Source organism: Elephas maximus, chromosome 3 (genome assembly GCF_024166365.1).
Source record: "Elephas maximus indicus isolate mEleMax1 chromosome 3, mEleMax1 primary haplotype, whole genome shotgun sequence".
NCBI classification, from domain to species: Eukaryota; Metazoa; Chordata; class Mammalia; order Proboscidea; family Elephantidae; genus Elephas; species Elephas maximus.
In genome coordinates this window covers 10,364,051-10,378,383 of record NC_064821.1, presented here as the reverse complement: position 1 = coordinate 10,378,383, position 14,333 = coordinate 10,364,051, and the positions used below count along the sequence as shown (strand labels likewise).

Below are 14,333 nucleotides of genomic sequence, written 5' to 3'. Positions count from 1 at the left end.
CCTCTCGGCCTTTCATTCCCCACCACTGCCCTGCTTAAGAAAATGTTGCAAAGCTCTTTAGCCAATAAGTACCCAAGGGGACCCCATTCTGCTACGAAGCCTCCTGCCCAAATACGTTCAACTCTCTCGTTCTGTGGGTAGGCACACCCATTGTAATTGGCTGGTTCTGCGGGCCAGGAAGCCTACTGCACCGTCTTGCACCAGTCTCCACTTCTGCTGACATTACTTGGCCGCTGCTTCTTGGGTTGTCTATGGCGTTACAGTTCTCTCTCTCTCTGTCTCCTGGGTCTAGGAGGCTCTCAGCATAGGGACACTGGATCCAAAGGATGCACTCCACTCCTGTCTCTTCTTCTTGGTGGTAGTGAGGTCCACCATTTCCACTTCTGGGATGGCTCATTTTAAGCCTAGTGGGATGGCAAAGCTGACCAATCCCCTTGTTACGCTTCCACATACCTTATTTACATTGTTCCACTTCCACACAGGTGTCCTGCACCTTATTTGCATTATTAGTACACTATCCAATCCTCTTGGTGGGCCACAGTCACCTTATTTGCATAGTCCCACCCAATCTTTTGATGGTGGTTACAAGACCATGGCTAGAAAGGCCACATAAATGGGACCAGCCCATAGCAATCATGATGGTGCTTAGTAGTCTGGTTGTGAGGATTTTTGTTTTCTTTATGTTAAAGTGTAACCTGCAGTAAAGTCTGTGGTCTTTGATCTTCATCGGTAAGTGCTTCAAGTCCTCTTCACTTTCAGCAAGCAAGGTTGTGTCATCTGCATAACACAGGTTGTTAATGCGTCTTCCTCCAACGCTGATGCCGCGTTCTTCTTCATATAGTCCAGTTTCTCAGATTATTTGCCCAAAAGTCGACTGCCAGGTCCTTTTTCCTAGTCTGTCTTAGTCTGAAAGCTCTGCTGAAGCCTGTCCACCATGGATGATACTGCTGGTATTTGAAATACTGGTGACATAGCTTCCAGCATCACAGAAACACACAAGCCACCACAGTATGACAAAAGTAACTTTGGTCAGGACAGCTTCTTTGCCTCGCTCTCAGAAGGATGTATGTTGTTGTTGTTAGGTGCCGTCTAGTTAGTTCCGACTCATAGCAACCTATGTACAACAGAATGAAACACTGCCCCGTCCTGCGCCATCCTCAGAATCATTGCTGTGCTTGAGCCAATTGTTGTATACCAAGTATGACATCCTTCTCCAGGGACTTATCCCTCTTGATAACATGTCTAAAGTACATGAGACATAGTCATGGGTGACCCTGCTGGTGTTTGAATACCAGTAGCATAGCTTCCAGCATCACAGCAGCACGCAAGCCCCCATAGTATGACAAATTGACAGACGCTTGGGGGGTATATATATATATATATATATATATATATATATATATATATATATTTATGTTTGTTGTTGTTAGTTTTTGTTGTTAGGGCAATAGAATGAAATGTCACCTAATCTCTGCCATCCACATGATCATTGCTATGTTTGAGTCCATTGTTGCTGCCTTCCAACCTGGGGGGCTTAACTTCTAGCACTGTATTGAACAATTTCCTGTTATGAGTCTTAGGGTATCCATTGGCTGATTTTCAGAAGGAGATCACCAGGCCTTTTTTCCTAGTCTGACTTAGTCACGAAGCTCCACTGAAACTTGTCCACCATGGGTGACCCTGCTGGTATTTGCTTGCATAGCTTCTAGCATCCTAGCAACATGCAAGCCACCACAGTACAATAAACTGACAGACAGGTGGTCTGGGTATTCATCACGAGCCAGGGACCATACCAAGCACTCACATGTATTATATCATGGAATCTTCACAATTAACTCTGTTGTAGTTGTGTGCCATCAAGTGGATTTTGACTCTTGTGACCCTATGACAAAGTAGAAGTGTCCCATAGGGTTTTCTAGACTTTGATCTTCACAGGAGTAGATCGTCAGTTCTTTCTCCCATGGAGACGCTAGGTGGGTTCAATCTGCTGGCTTTGCTTAACAGCCAAGCACTTAACCGCTGTGCCACCAGGACTGCTTCTCTATGGGGTAGTTACTGTATCATGGTCCTGCCAGGAAACAGATGCACACTCAAATGCAGGAATGAGGCAAGTTTATTGAAGTGTTTATTACAAAGGTGGAAGCAGGCTGAGGACAAAGCAACATGGGATGATGGAGCATCCCAGGAGTAGTAACATGGAGAGCTGTTAACAACCTCCAGGCCTGTGAGAAGCTAAGGGAGACAGAGGTTACCAAAGACCTGGAGAAAGGTGTAGGAGCCTTCAGTGGAGCGATACAACCAACCCATGGCTTCACAAAGAGGGAGCTGGGGAAAGAAATATCCCAACCTCACTTTCCTTCCTTCTTCCAATCTCCTGCCAGCACACTCCATTAGACACACCCACCCCAGACACCTTCTGGGGTTCTCGTCTACCCAGACCAGCCTTCGGGGGCACAACGCAGGAGTTGTGGAGAAGGGGGAAGGGTGGATCTTGAAGGCAAATGGCGATCACCCATTAAGTTAGTCGTTCTATTTAGTAGATCAGGAAACTAAAGGTCAGAGAAGTGAAGTCACTAGCCCAATGTGCCTGAGCCCAAGTTCTGGATTTTCCATGGTAATCTATTCTGTTTCTTTCAGGAAGTCTTCTCTGCTCATTCCTTGATACTAGTTTGCCAGGCCAGTTGCCATCAAGTCCATTCTGACTCACGGAGACCTCACGTGTGTCAGAGTAGAACTGTGCTCCATTGGGTGAGTTTTCAGAAACAAATGGCCAGGCTTTTCTTCCCAGGCACCTCTGGGTGGACTTGTGCCTCCAACATTTTGGTTAGCTGCCGAGCCTGTTCACAGTTTGCACCGCCCAGGGACTCCAATTTTAACATTTACTGTCATTATCATTTTAAATTAAAAAAAAAATCATCTGATAACCAAGTCATCCATGCATTTGTTAACTCCAGTGCTGAGAAACATTTAATCAATAACTTTGGCAAAGAAATTAAAAATGATAAAGAAATCAAATAAGGCCAAACCACCACTGCGATATGCCATGTTATTTGGAGTCTTCGCAAATACTCAAGATGTCGTTAAGAAACAAAATTATGTACACCTAGTTCTACGTTTAGGTTTGAGAACATTGTCAGGCAAAAAAAAAAAAAAATGGGGGGTAGGGGGTGCTGGTGTCCTGGCTATAAGGCCCGTTCCATCCACGATGTGTCCTTAAGTCTGAGTGATGGTGTATTTTTGCGTTCTAAGAATGCAACCACCCATTTTCATATTTCTTCATGTGGAGAGTATTGAATTCAGCAAATGTTGAGTTATGAAAGATCTTTGGGAACATAAAACACAACACCATACAAGTGAGGGAGAGGAATGGGGAGAGGGAGAAGCCAGAGAGGCCCCCGTAAATGAAATCCAGGTGTTAGCCAAGGAGTAAGAAACTCAATTCCATTTCCCTCATTATTAAAATACATCCCTTGAGACATCCCAGGTAATTGACTTAATGTCATTTTTAGAGTTTCTGTTCTACCGCCTGGCTCACTGCATATTGCGTGGGGTCTTAAAGGCTTGCAAGCCATCCAAGGCACAACAATTGGGCTTTATTCACTTGGAGCAGCTGATGAAGAGAGAGAGTCAGGAATAGGAGGAGGAAATGGAATGTGTGGCTACTTGTTTCCAGGAACAACTGCCTCCTTTGCCACGGGACCAGGAGAAGTGCATGGCGCTCAGCTACCATTACTGAAAGTTGTGACCAAATATTCTATAGGATAATCCTCTTCAAGGGGAAAAAATGCAGAACAGAATTTAACATTCTCATGGGATCCAGACCTCCTGGAGTCATAGAAGCTTGAGGAAACCCTGAAACTAGTGCCCTGAGATAATCTTTAAACCTTAAACCAAAAATATCCCCTCAGGTCTTCTGAAAATCAAACAGTAGTTTAGCTTAACTGTAAAGAATGTCTACCTTGAGCACTGCGCTCTTTGGAAGAACTATCTCCATGGGATCAAACCGACAACAGCAACATGAAAGGTCAGATAGGAAGCTTAGGGGTCAATGAGTTCATTTTAATGGGGGAGGAACAATTTGGAAATGGAGGGCAAGAATGGTTGCATAGCTTGAAAAATGTAACCAGTGTCATTGAATTGAACATGTAGAAATTGTTAAACTAGCATTTGTTTATACTTGCAACAACAATAAAAAAGGGAAATGCAAAAAAAAAAAAAAAAAAAAAGCGTTCCTTGCGCATGTAATGGCTCATGATCCACTACTGCATGCTGCCTCTAGGAACTCTCCATGTATCCCATTCTTTCTAGGGAGCTAGAGGCCAAAATAAGGGAAGGAGTCAAGACTTCACAGGGAAAAGGTGCACATTGTGGCGTTTGCACAATCCACGCAGGACCACAAGGGGCGCCATCGATGAGCAGATTCTTTAGCCAGCAAGATGAGCTGGCGGTTGTGGATGAGTGTAAGTGGTGTCTTTGGTGTCTCTCTTGTGTACAACCTTTGATGAGTTCCCGTTCCTCCTAAAGGGGAGAGACAATATGGAGATAAGCCGAAGAGAAATTACCAAACCAAACTAGTTGCTCTCAAGTCAACTCCAACTCCTGGCAACCCCCTGTGTGTCAGAATAGAAGTGTGCTCCACAGGGTTGTCAGTGGCTGATTTTTCAGAAGTAGGTCACAAGGCCTTTCTTCCGTGGCGCCTCTGGGAGGACCTGGACCTCCAACTTTTCGGTTAGCAGTTGAGCACAGTAATCGTTTGCACCACCCCGGGGCTCCAAAGAGAAATTTAACCCTCAAAAATTTACTAAAACCTCTAGCATACCAGAGGTGACAGCTAGAATACCTGTATGGCATAACGCTCAGTAAAGATGCCCCAATATCTGACTCTACAGCCTTTTCCCAAAGAACACCAAGGATGATGGCTCTTTTTTTAGTTTGTTATCATTTTACCTTTTTACAAACATAATGTGTGTTCTGTGTGCCAGGAGTATCCTAAGCACTTATATGACCTCGCTTGATCCTCATGATGAGATAGACAGTATTATTATGTCCATTTTACAGTTGAGGAAACTGAGACACAGAGAAGATAAGTCACTTACTCAAGCCTAGGCAACATAAAAGTGCTGGATCTGGGATTTGTAAGGTTGTTTCCTCAGCACCCAAAACAGTGCCTAGACATACTAGACACTCAATAAACATTTGTTAAATCAAATGACATTTGGACAAATATCCTTTGGATATTTGTGGAAAGACTGTAGAAAGGAAGAAAGAAAGAAGGAGGGAAGCAAGAAAGGAAGGAAGGAGAGAAAGAAGGAGAGATGGAAGAGGGAAGGAAGGAAGAGTTTTTCTGGCTGTGGTCTCAAAAACAGAAACTTCAGCTGCACAATGGCAGGAAGCTAATGCAATCTCTCTTTTCTTTCAGATCAAGGAACCAGGAAGCTCCTGGCAGCACAAGATGTTGGGTTCAGACAAGTCCATGGCATTGCAGAGAGGAGGATCTTACCATTTTGGTGTGGGTAGTAGAGCGAGACATCTCAGTGCTTTCCACTTCAACTCCTTTCCACTTTCCACTAAACCATTTCTTGTATTCCCTTCGAACCTGGAAGATTGAAGGATATGGAGACTGCATTCCATCCAGAGCTTGGTGCAAAAGAAAGGGCCCTAAAACGGGAGGCTAGAGGTACAGATGCCAAGTCCTACCTTCTGCTATTCTTTCAGGGGTTTTGTGTACAGTCTTGGCCACGCTCATGCTGGTTCATTTTATTTAAATTAAACTTTCTCAGCTATGGAAAGGGTGCTTGATAAATGCCAGGCATCATAAGGGCTCAATATATGGTGATGATGATGGATTATGATGATGATGATGTAAGTGGTGATGAAGATGGAGATAACGAAGGTGATTATGGTGATGATGATGATAATGAAGGTGATTATGGTGATGATGAAGGTGATGATATGATGTTGATGAAGATGATGATGGTGATGATATAGGTGGTGATGATGATGGAGGTAATGAAGGTGATTATGGTGGTGACGACAATGATAATGAAAGTGATTATGGTGAAATATGTTGATGAAGATGCTGATGATAGTGGTGGTGGTGATGACGATGATGATGAAGGCCACCACTTATTGAACACTAGCTATCTTCCAAGGAGCCCTGGTGGTGCAATGGTTAAGCACTCAGGTGCTAACCGAAAGGCTGGTGACGCAAACACACCCACTGGTGCAAACCCACCCAGTGGGCCCACAGAAGAAAGACCTGGTGATCTGTTCCTCCCATGTAAAGATTACAGTCTAGGAAATCCTACGGGGCAGTTCTACTCTGCCACATGGGGTCAATAAGAGTTGGAATGAACTTGACAGCACCCATCAACAAGCTATGTTCCAGGCTCTTGACATGCACTCTGTCATTTAATCTGATGTGGAAGGTGTTCCTCTTACCTTCAATTAATGATGAAGAAGTTGAGGCTCTTGGAGGTAAACTGACTTCTCTATGGTCACAGACCCAGCTTTCGAAATCTTGTCATTCTTACTTCAGAACCCTAGCACTAACCATGGCACTAACCACCCCTCGTGATCCCATGAATTGCCTACCTTGAACCTCCTTAACATGTTAAAAATGACTCTTAAATACTTAATGCTAAGACATGCAAGTTGCATTTTACTTCTTCTGTGTGAGGAGTACCAAGCGTTCAGAAGGCACTAAAAGACTGGAAGAGAATTAATGAAGTGTTAAGCTGTTGTGTTTGTAACGAGCATCTTAACTGATTTTAGTTCTACTCAATTGCAAAGGACAAAGCCAAGAAAGCTATTCCTAATCTATGTGAAGAGGATAATTATAGTAATGACTCTCAGTGAGAACTTAATGTCTGCCAAGGACCGTGCTGGGAGATTTATATTGCATTATCTCATTTAATCCTCAACACTATAAAGTAGGTATTGCCACATTTGCAGATAAAAAAAACAAGGCTCAGAGAGGCTAAGCTGTCCATCCAATTTCGTACAACAACATACTCATTGGAAGAACTTGGATTAGACCAGAAGGCTCTCTGAGCTTGTGGTAGGTTGTGCCAAAAGTCCAATGTCCCTCCCAATAGTGCACCTCACTACAGTAGGATTATTCTTCCCCTCCAAGGTGAATTCAGGTATGCTTTATGACTTGCTTTGGCCAATGGAATGAGGGTGGAATTGATATGTGTCAGTCCTGAGTAGAAGCTTCAAGAGAGTGTAACTGTGATTTCCCTTGATCACTTTTTCCTTGGCTGTGAGATCACCAATGTTCTGCACCGGGGCTGCCCCCTCAGCCTAGATCCCCGAGTGAACGCAATGAGTCTCAACCCACAGGTATGTGGCAAGAGCAAGAAATAAACCTTTACTGTTGTAACCCACTGAGATTGGGGGAGGGCTAATTGTTTTCTGTTGTTTGGTTTTTGTTGAAAAGAGACACATCAAAATATAAACCAATTCAAGAATTCCTACGTGTACAATTCAGTGACACTGGTTACATTCTTCAAGTTGTACAATTCTTGTTATCCTTTCCACGTTTTCTCACCACCATTAATGTACTCACTGCCCTCTAAGCTCATCTAACCTTTCGAGTTGGTTTTGTCAATTTCATCACTTACAGATAGATAATTCTCTAAAACAGCACAACGCTCAAGGCAAAACATTCTTTACTAATTAAGCTAAACTATTGTTTTTTTTGGTTGAAAGATGATTTCAGGGGAATAGTTTCAGTTTAAGGTTTAAAGATTACATCAGGGCAATAGTTTCAAGGAGTCATTCAGCCTCTGTGACTCCAGTAAGTCTGGATTGTGTGAGAATTCAAAATTCTGTTCCATATTCCACCTTTTGATCACTAGAAGAGGGCTATTTGTTACTACAGCATAATCTGTGTTATTCTGACTATTACAATACTCTTAAGAAATATGTCAGGATGCTGAGAAGATGAGACCCAGAGCACATGGCAGACCCAAACAGAGGCCAATCTATCTTCCCAGAACTGAGAAACACAAAAATACAAAAATAAAGGGTGAGGGAAGGGCAAGAATGTGAGTAGTGATTCAATGAGATTTTGGGGCTATCTAGCAAGTGAGGAAATAATTAGCCTTACCTGGCGACTAAGGACACAGTACACCGTGAAGAGCAAAACTCCCTGCAGGACATTGATGATGGTGAATATGTAGGCAATGACTAATCCAGCTGTCTTCCCTACTGCTTCAACCATAAAAAAACCAAGGCCCCAAGAACAGCCCAGGATAAATAGCTGAGCAATGGCTTTAAATGTCATGACTCTGGGGAAAAAAAAAAGAGTAATAAGAACCACCATTTATCAGGCACTTAAGGAGTCTTAGGTAGTGCAAATAGTTAAGCGCTTAACCAAAGGCTTGGTGGTTTGAACCTACTCAGAAGTGCCTCAGAAGAAGGGTCTGGCAATCTCCTTCTGAAAGGTCATGGCCATTGAAAACCCTATGAGCATAGTTCTACTCTGACGTACATGGAATCACCATGAGTCTGACTCAACTAGATACCGACTTTTTTTAAACATGTTATTATATTTATTACTTATGTAGAATATATATATTATTCTATTTCCTATACTTACAAAATCAATACTATTTTATATTTTATAGTATATAATAGAAATACTTTTATGTAAATAAAATAACATATTATTATAACAAGATTGAAATATAACGTAAATATTTTAAACAGAATATCAGTATATTGCATATGTTATTGTTAGTTGCTGCCAATTCCCCTCTGACGCATGGCTGCTCCACATGAGCAGAGTAAGAATACCCGTAGGGTTTTGAAGGCTGTGACCTTTCAGAAGCAGGCCTGTCTTCCAAAGTGCCTCTTGGTGGGTTGGAACTGCCAGCCTTTTGGTTCATAGCTGGGCACTTAACTATTTGCACTACTCAAAAAAAGCAAAAAAAACAAACCCGTTGCCATCAAGTGACTCATAGCAGCCCTATAGGATAGAGTAGAACTGCCCCATAGGGCTTCCAAGGAGCGGCTAGTGGATTTGAACTACAGTCCTCTTGGTTGTTGTTGTCGTCAGGTGCCGTCCAATTAGTTCCAACTCACAATGACCCTATGTACCACAGAACAAAACACTGCATGGCCCTGTGCCCTCCTTACAATCATTGTTATGCTCGAGCTCATTGTTGCAGCCACTGTGTCAATCCATCTCGTTGAGGGTCTTCCTCCTTTCTGTTGACCCTGTACTTTCCCAAGCATGACGTCCTTCTCCAGGGACTGATCCCTCCTGACAACATGTCCAAATTATGTAAGACGCAGTTTTGCCATCCTTACTTCTAAGAAGCATTCAGGTTTTACCTCTTCCAAGACAGATTTGTTGGTTCCTTTGGAAGTTCGTGATATATATATTCAATATTCTTCGCCAGCACCACAATTCAAAACGTCTCTTCTTCTTCGGTCTTCCTTATTCATTGTCCAGCTTTCACATGCATATGATGCGATTGCAAAAACCGGGGCTTGGATCAGGCACACCTTAATCTTCAAGGTGACAGCTTTGCTTTTCAACACTTTAGAGAGGTCCTTTGCAGCAGATTTGCCCAAGGCAATGTGTCTTTTGATTTCTTGACTGCTGCTTCCATGAAATCCTTGACAACTTCAATCTTTTCTCCGTTTGTCATGATGTTGCTTATTAGTCCAGTTGCAAGGATTTTCGTTTTCTGTATGTTGAGGTGTCATCCATACCGAAGGCTGTGGTCTATGATCTTCATTAGTAAGTGCCTCAAGTCCTCTTCACTTTCAGCAAGCAGGGTTGTGTCATCTGCATAACGCTGGTTGTTAATGAGTCTTCCTCCAATCCTGATGCCCCGTTCTTCTTCATGTAGTCCAGCTTCTCTTATTATCTCCTCAGCGTACGGATTGAATAGGTGCGGTGAAAGGATACAACCCTGATGCACGCCTTTCCTGACTTTAAACCGCTCAGAATCCCCTTGTTGTGTCCTAACGACTGCCTCTTGATCTATGTACAGGTTTCTCATGAGCACAGTTAAGTGTTCTGGAATTCCCATACTTCCCAATAGTATCCATAATTTGTTATGATCCATACAGTCGAATGCCTTTGCATAGTCAACAAAACACAGGTAGACATGCTTCTGGTATTTTCTGCTTTCAGCCAGGATCCATCTGACATCAGCAATGATGTCCCTGGTTCCATGTCCTCTTCTGAATCTGGGCTGAATTTCTGGCCGTTTTATGTCGATATACTGCTGCAGCCGCTTTTCAATGATCTTCAGCAAAACTTCACTTGTGTGTGATATTAATGATATTCGATAATTCCTGCATTCGGTTGGATCACCTTTCTTTGGAATAGGCATAAATATGGATCTCTTCCAGTCAGTTGGCCAGGTAGCTATCTTCCAAATTCCTTGGCATAGAGGAGTGAGCACTTCCAGCACTGCATACGTTTACTGAAACATCTCAATTGATATTCCGTCAATTCCTGGAGTCTTGCTTTTCGCCATTGCCTTCAGTGCAGCTTGGACTTCTTCCTTCAGTACCATCAGTTCGTGAGAACATGCTACCTCTTGAACTGGTTGCAAGTTGACTAATTCTTTTTGGTATAATGACTCTGTGTATTCCTTCCATCTGCTTTTGATTCTTCTTGTGTTGTTATGTATTTTCCCCATAGTATCCTTCACCATTGCAACTCAAGGCTTGAATTTTTTCTTCAGTTTTTTCAGCTTGAGATACGCGGAGCATGTTCTTCCCTTTTGGTTTTCTGTCTCTAGCTCTTTGCGTGTGTTTTTACAATACTTTGTCTTCTCGAGCCATCCTTTGAGATCTTCTGTTCAGTTCTGTTGCTTCATCATTTCTTTCTCTCGCTTTAGCTGCTTGATGTTCGAAAGCAAGTTTCAGAGTTTCCTCTGACATCCTTCTTGGTCTTCTCTTTCTTTCGTGTCTTTCAATGACCTCCGGCTTTCTTCTTTGACGTCATTCCTCAACTCATCTGGTCTTCCATCATTAGTGCTCAATGCATCAAATCTATTCTTGAGATGGTCTCTAAATTCAGGTGGGATATACTCGAGGTCATATTTTGGTTCTGTGGACTTGCTCAGATTTTCTTCAGTTTCAACTAGAACTTCCATATGAGCAATTGATGGTCTGTTCCACAGTCGGCCCATGGTTTTGTTCTGACTGATGATATTGAGCTTTTCCATCATCTGTTTCCACACATGTAGTCAATTTGATTCCTGTGTACTCCGTCTGGTGAGGACTAGGTGTATAGATGCCGTTTATGTTGGTGAAAAAAAGGTATTTGCTATGAAGAAGCCGTTGGTCTTGCAAAATTCTATCATTCAATCTCCGGTACTGTTTCTATCACCAAGGCCATATTTTCCAACTACTGATCCTTTTTCTTTGTTTCCAGTCAGTCCCACCTGTCTGTCAGTTTGTCGTACTGTGGGGGCTTGTGTGTTGCTGTGATGCTGGAAGCTATACCACCGGTATTCAGATACCAGCAGGGTCACCCATGGAGGACAGGTTTCAGCTGAGCTTCCAGATTAAGACAGGCTAGGAAGAAGGACATGGCAGTCTACTGCTGAAAAGAATTAGCCAGTGAAAACCTTATGAACAGCAGCAGAACACTCTCTGATAGCATTGCTGGAAGATGAGCCCCCCAGGTTGGAAGGCACTCAAAGGATGACTGGGGAAGAGCTGCCTCTTCCAAGTAGAGTCAACCTTAATGACGTGGATGGAGTCAAGCTTTCAGAACCTTCATTTGCTGATGTGGCATGACTCAAAATGAGAAGAAACAGCTGCAAACATCCATTAATAATCAGAACCTGGAATGCACAAAGTATAAATCTAGAAAAATTGGAAATTGTCAAAAATGAAATGGAATGCATAAACATCGATATCCTAGGCATTAGTGAGCTGAAATGAACTGGTATTGCTCATTCTGAATCAGACAATCATATGGTCTACTATGCTGGGAATGAAAACTTGAAGAGGAATTGTGTTGCATCCGTGGTTAAAAAGAATATTTCAAGATCTATCCTGAAGTACAACGCTGTCAGTGATAGGATAATATCCATACAGCTACACAGAAGACCAGCTAATACGACTATTATTCAGATTTGCGCACCAACCACTAAGGCCAAAGATGAAGAAAACAGAAGGTTTTTATCAGCTGCCGCAGTCTGAAGTTGATCTAATATGAAATCAGGTTGCATTGACAATTACTGGTGATTGGAATTTGAAAGCTGGAAACAAAGAAGAAGGATTGGTACTTGGGAAATATGGCTACTTTTTGGTTAGCAAAGGCTTAATCCCTGGGGAATTCTTATATATAATCCATTGCCATTGAGTTGATTCCTAGTCATTTTTTAAAAAACCATTATTCTCAATGGTTTGGATCATGTCATGGATTGAATTGTGTCCCCAAAACATCTGTCAATTTGCCTAGGTCATGATTCCCAGCATTGCATGATTATCTACCATTTTACCATCTATTATTATTTCCCTGTGTTCTAAATCCCGTCACTATGACATAGTAAAATGGATTAGTGGCAGTTACATTGATGAGGTCTACAAGATTAGATAGTGTCTTAAGCCAATGTCTTTTGAGATATAAAAGACAGAAGAGAGCAGAGACATGGGGAACTCATACCGCCAAGAAAGCAGCACCGGGACCAGAGGGTGTCCTTTGGACCCAGGGTCTCTGGACATGAGGAACTCCTGGATAAGGGGAAGATTCATAACAAGGACCTTCCTCCAGAGCCAACACAGAGAGAAAGACTTCCCCTGGAGCTGATGCCCTGAATTTGAACTTGAATCCTACTAGACTGTGAGAGAATAAATTTCTCTTTGTTAAAGCCATCCACTTGTGGTATTTCTGTTATAGCAGCACTAGACAACCAGGACAAGTCAGCAGCAATGAGAACGGAATTGCTACAATCAAGGAGAACGGAGTCCAGAAGTGGATGGACTCTCAGGGGCAAAATGGATAATATTGACAATCTTGGCACTAAATTCATATGAAGACTATGTCACACAAAGGAGACACACGATGGATGTCTGCTGTGTACACAAATGAGGCAGTGCAATAAGCCACTTGAAAATCATAGTTTTTACTTCTTCTCCAAGTTCTCCTCACATACTCCTCCCATAGTACCAGGGAAATCTACATCATATTTTCTACAGGTGTCTTCCTTCCCAGAGACAAGGGTTCTGCAGAAATGTGCCATAAGGACAACTCTGTGGTTACTACTGGGTCTGTTGCTTTCTCACCTGGTATCCTGAATGGTGGAAACCTCCTTATTGAGGGAAGAAAGTTTGCTTTTCAAAATCCACAGAATTAGGAAGTAGAACACCAAGTTTATCTGTGGAAAGGGCATGAAAAATTGACTTAGAATTTGTTTTTTTTGAGTCTATTTCTTGCCATGATCACCATCTAACTTGATATGATCACCACCCGTCTGCAGTTGGTCAGACTGTGGTCTCCTGTGAGTTTTTGTGATGCTGGAAGCTATGCCACTGGTATTTCAAATCACCTGTGATGGACAGGTTTTAGTGAAACTTCAAGACTAAAATAGACCTAGAAGAAAGACCTGGAGATCTACTTCCGGAAATTAGACAAGGAAAACGCTATGGGTCACAACAGAATAATGTCTGATACAATGCTGGAAGATGAGCCCCCTAGGTTGGAAGACACTGAAAATACACAGCGGCTACAACAATGGACTCGAGCATACCAACAACTGTTAAAATAGCACACAATTTGCCAATGAATTGCATGTGGCATGTGAGAGAAGGAGCGGAGTGACGTGATTCCAAGGTTAATAAACTAAGGGCTCAGGAGGAAAAAGGTTCCATTGACTGAGTTGGGGAAGGAGCAACTTGGAAAACTAGTTCAAATCAAGAGTTTGGTTCTGAACATGCTAAGATGCCTATAAAATACTCAAGTTTAGATGTCAGGCTGTTGTTGTTATTGGCTGCTGTTCAGTCGAATCCCAACTCGTGGCAACCGCAAGCACAACAGATGAAATGCTGCCTGGTCCCGCGCCATCACCACGATTGGCTATGGATCGAATTTTTATGATCCATAGAGATTTCATTGGTTGATATTTGGCAGCTGACCACCAGGCCTTTCTTCCTATTCTGTCTTAGTCTGGAAGCTCTGCTGAAACCTGCTCAGCATCGTAGCAACACGCAAGCCTCCAATGACAGACAAGTGGTGGCTGCACATGAGGTGCATTGGGTGGGAACGGAACCTGGATCTCCCGTGTAGAAGGTGAAAATTTTGTCACTGAGCCACCACCGCCCCCTTTAGACGTCAGGTAGCCAGGTTGGAT

At 42.7% G+C, this 14,333-nt stretch overlaps 2 protein-coding genes across 2 annotated transcripts in view; both read right to left on the bottom strand.

Moving 5' to 3' along the window:
- ADGRE1 (adhesion G protein-coupled receptor E1) overlaps window positions 1–14,333 on the bottom strand; it is a 216,419-nt gene that overhangs the window by 75,425 nt on the left and 126,661 nt on the right. The window lies entirely within an intron of this gene.
- LOC126073122 (adhesion G protein-coupled receptor E4-like) overlaps window positions 4,256–14,333 on the bottom strand; it is a 58,505-nt gene continuing 48,427 nt past the window's right edge. Inside the window, exons 9-12 of the mRNA XM_049879377.1 lie at window positions 13,270–13,361; window positions 8,114–8,294; window positions 5,501–5,596; window positions 4,256–4,518 (exon numbers count right to left, since the gene is read on the bottom strand). Of these exons, the coding sequence (XP_049735334.1) occupies window positions 4,276–4,518; window positions 5,501–5,596; window positions 8,114–8,294; window positions 13,270–13,361 (612 nt within the window). The 3' untranslated portion in view covers window positions 4,256–4,275. The remainder of the gene's footprint in view (window positions 4,519–5,500; window positions 5,597–8,113; window positions 8,295–13,269; window positions 13,362–14,333) is intronic.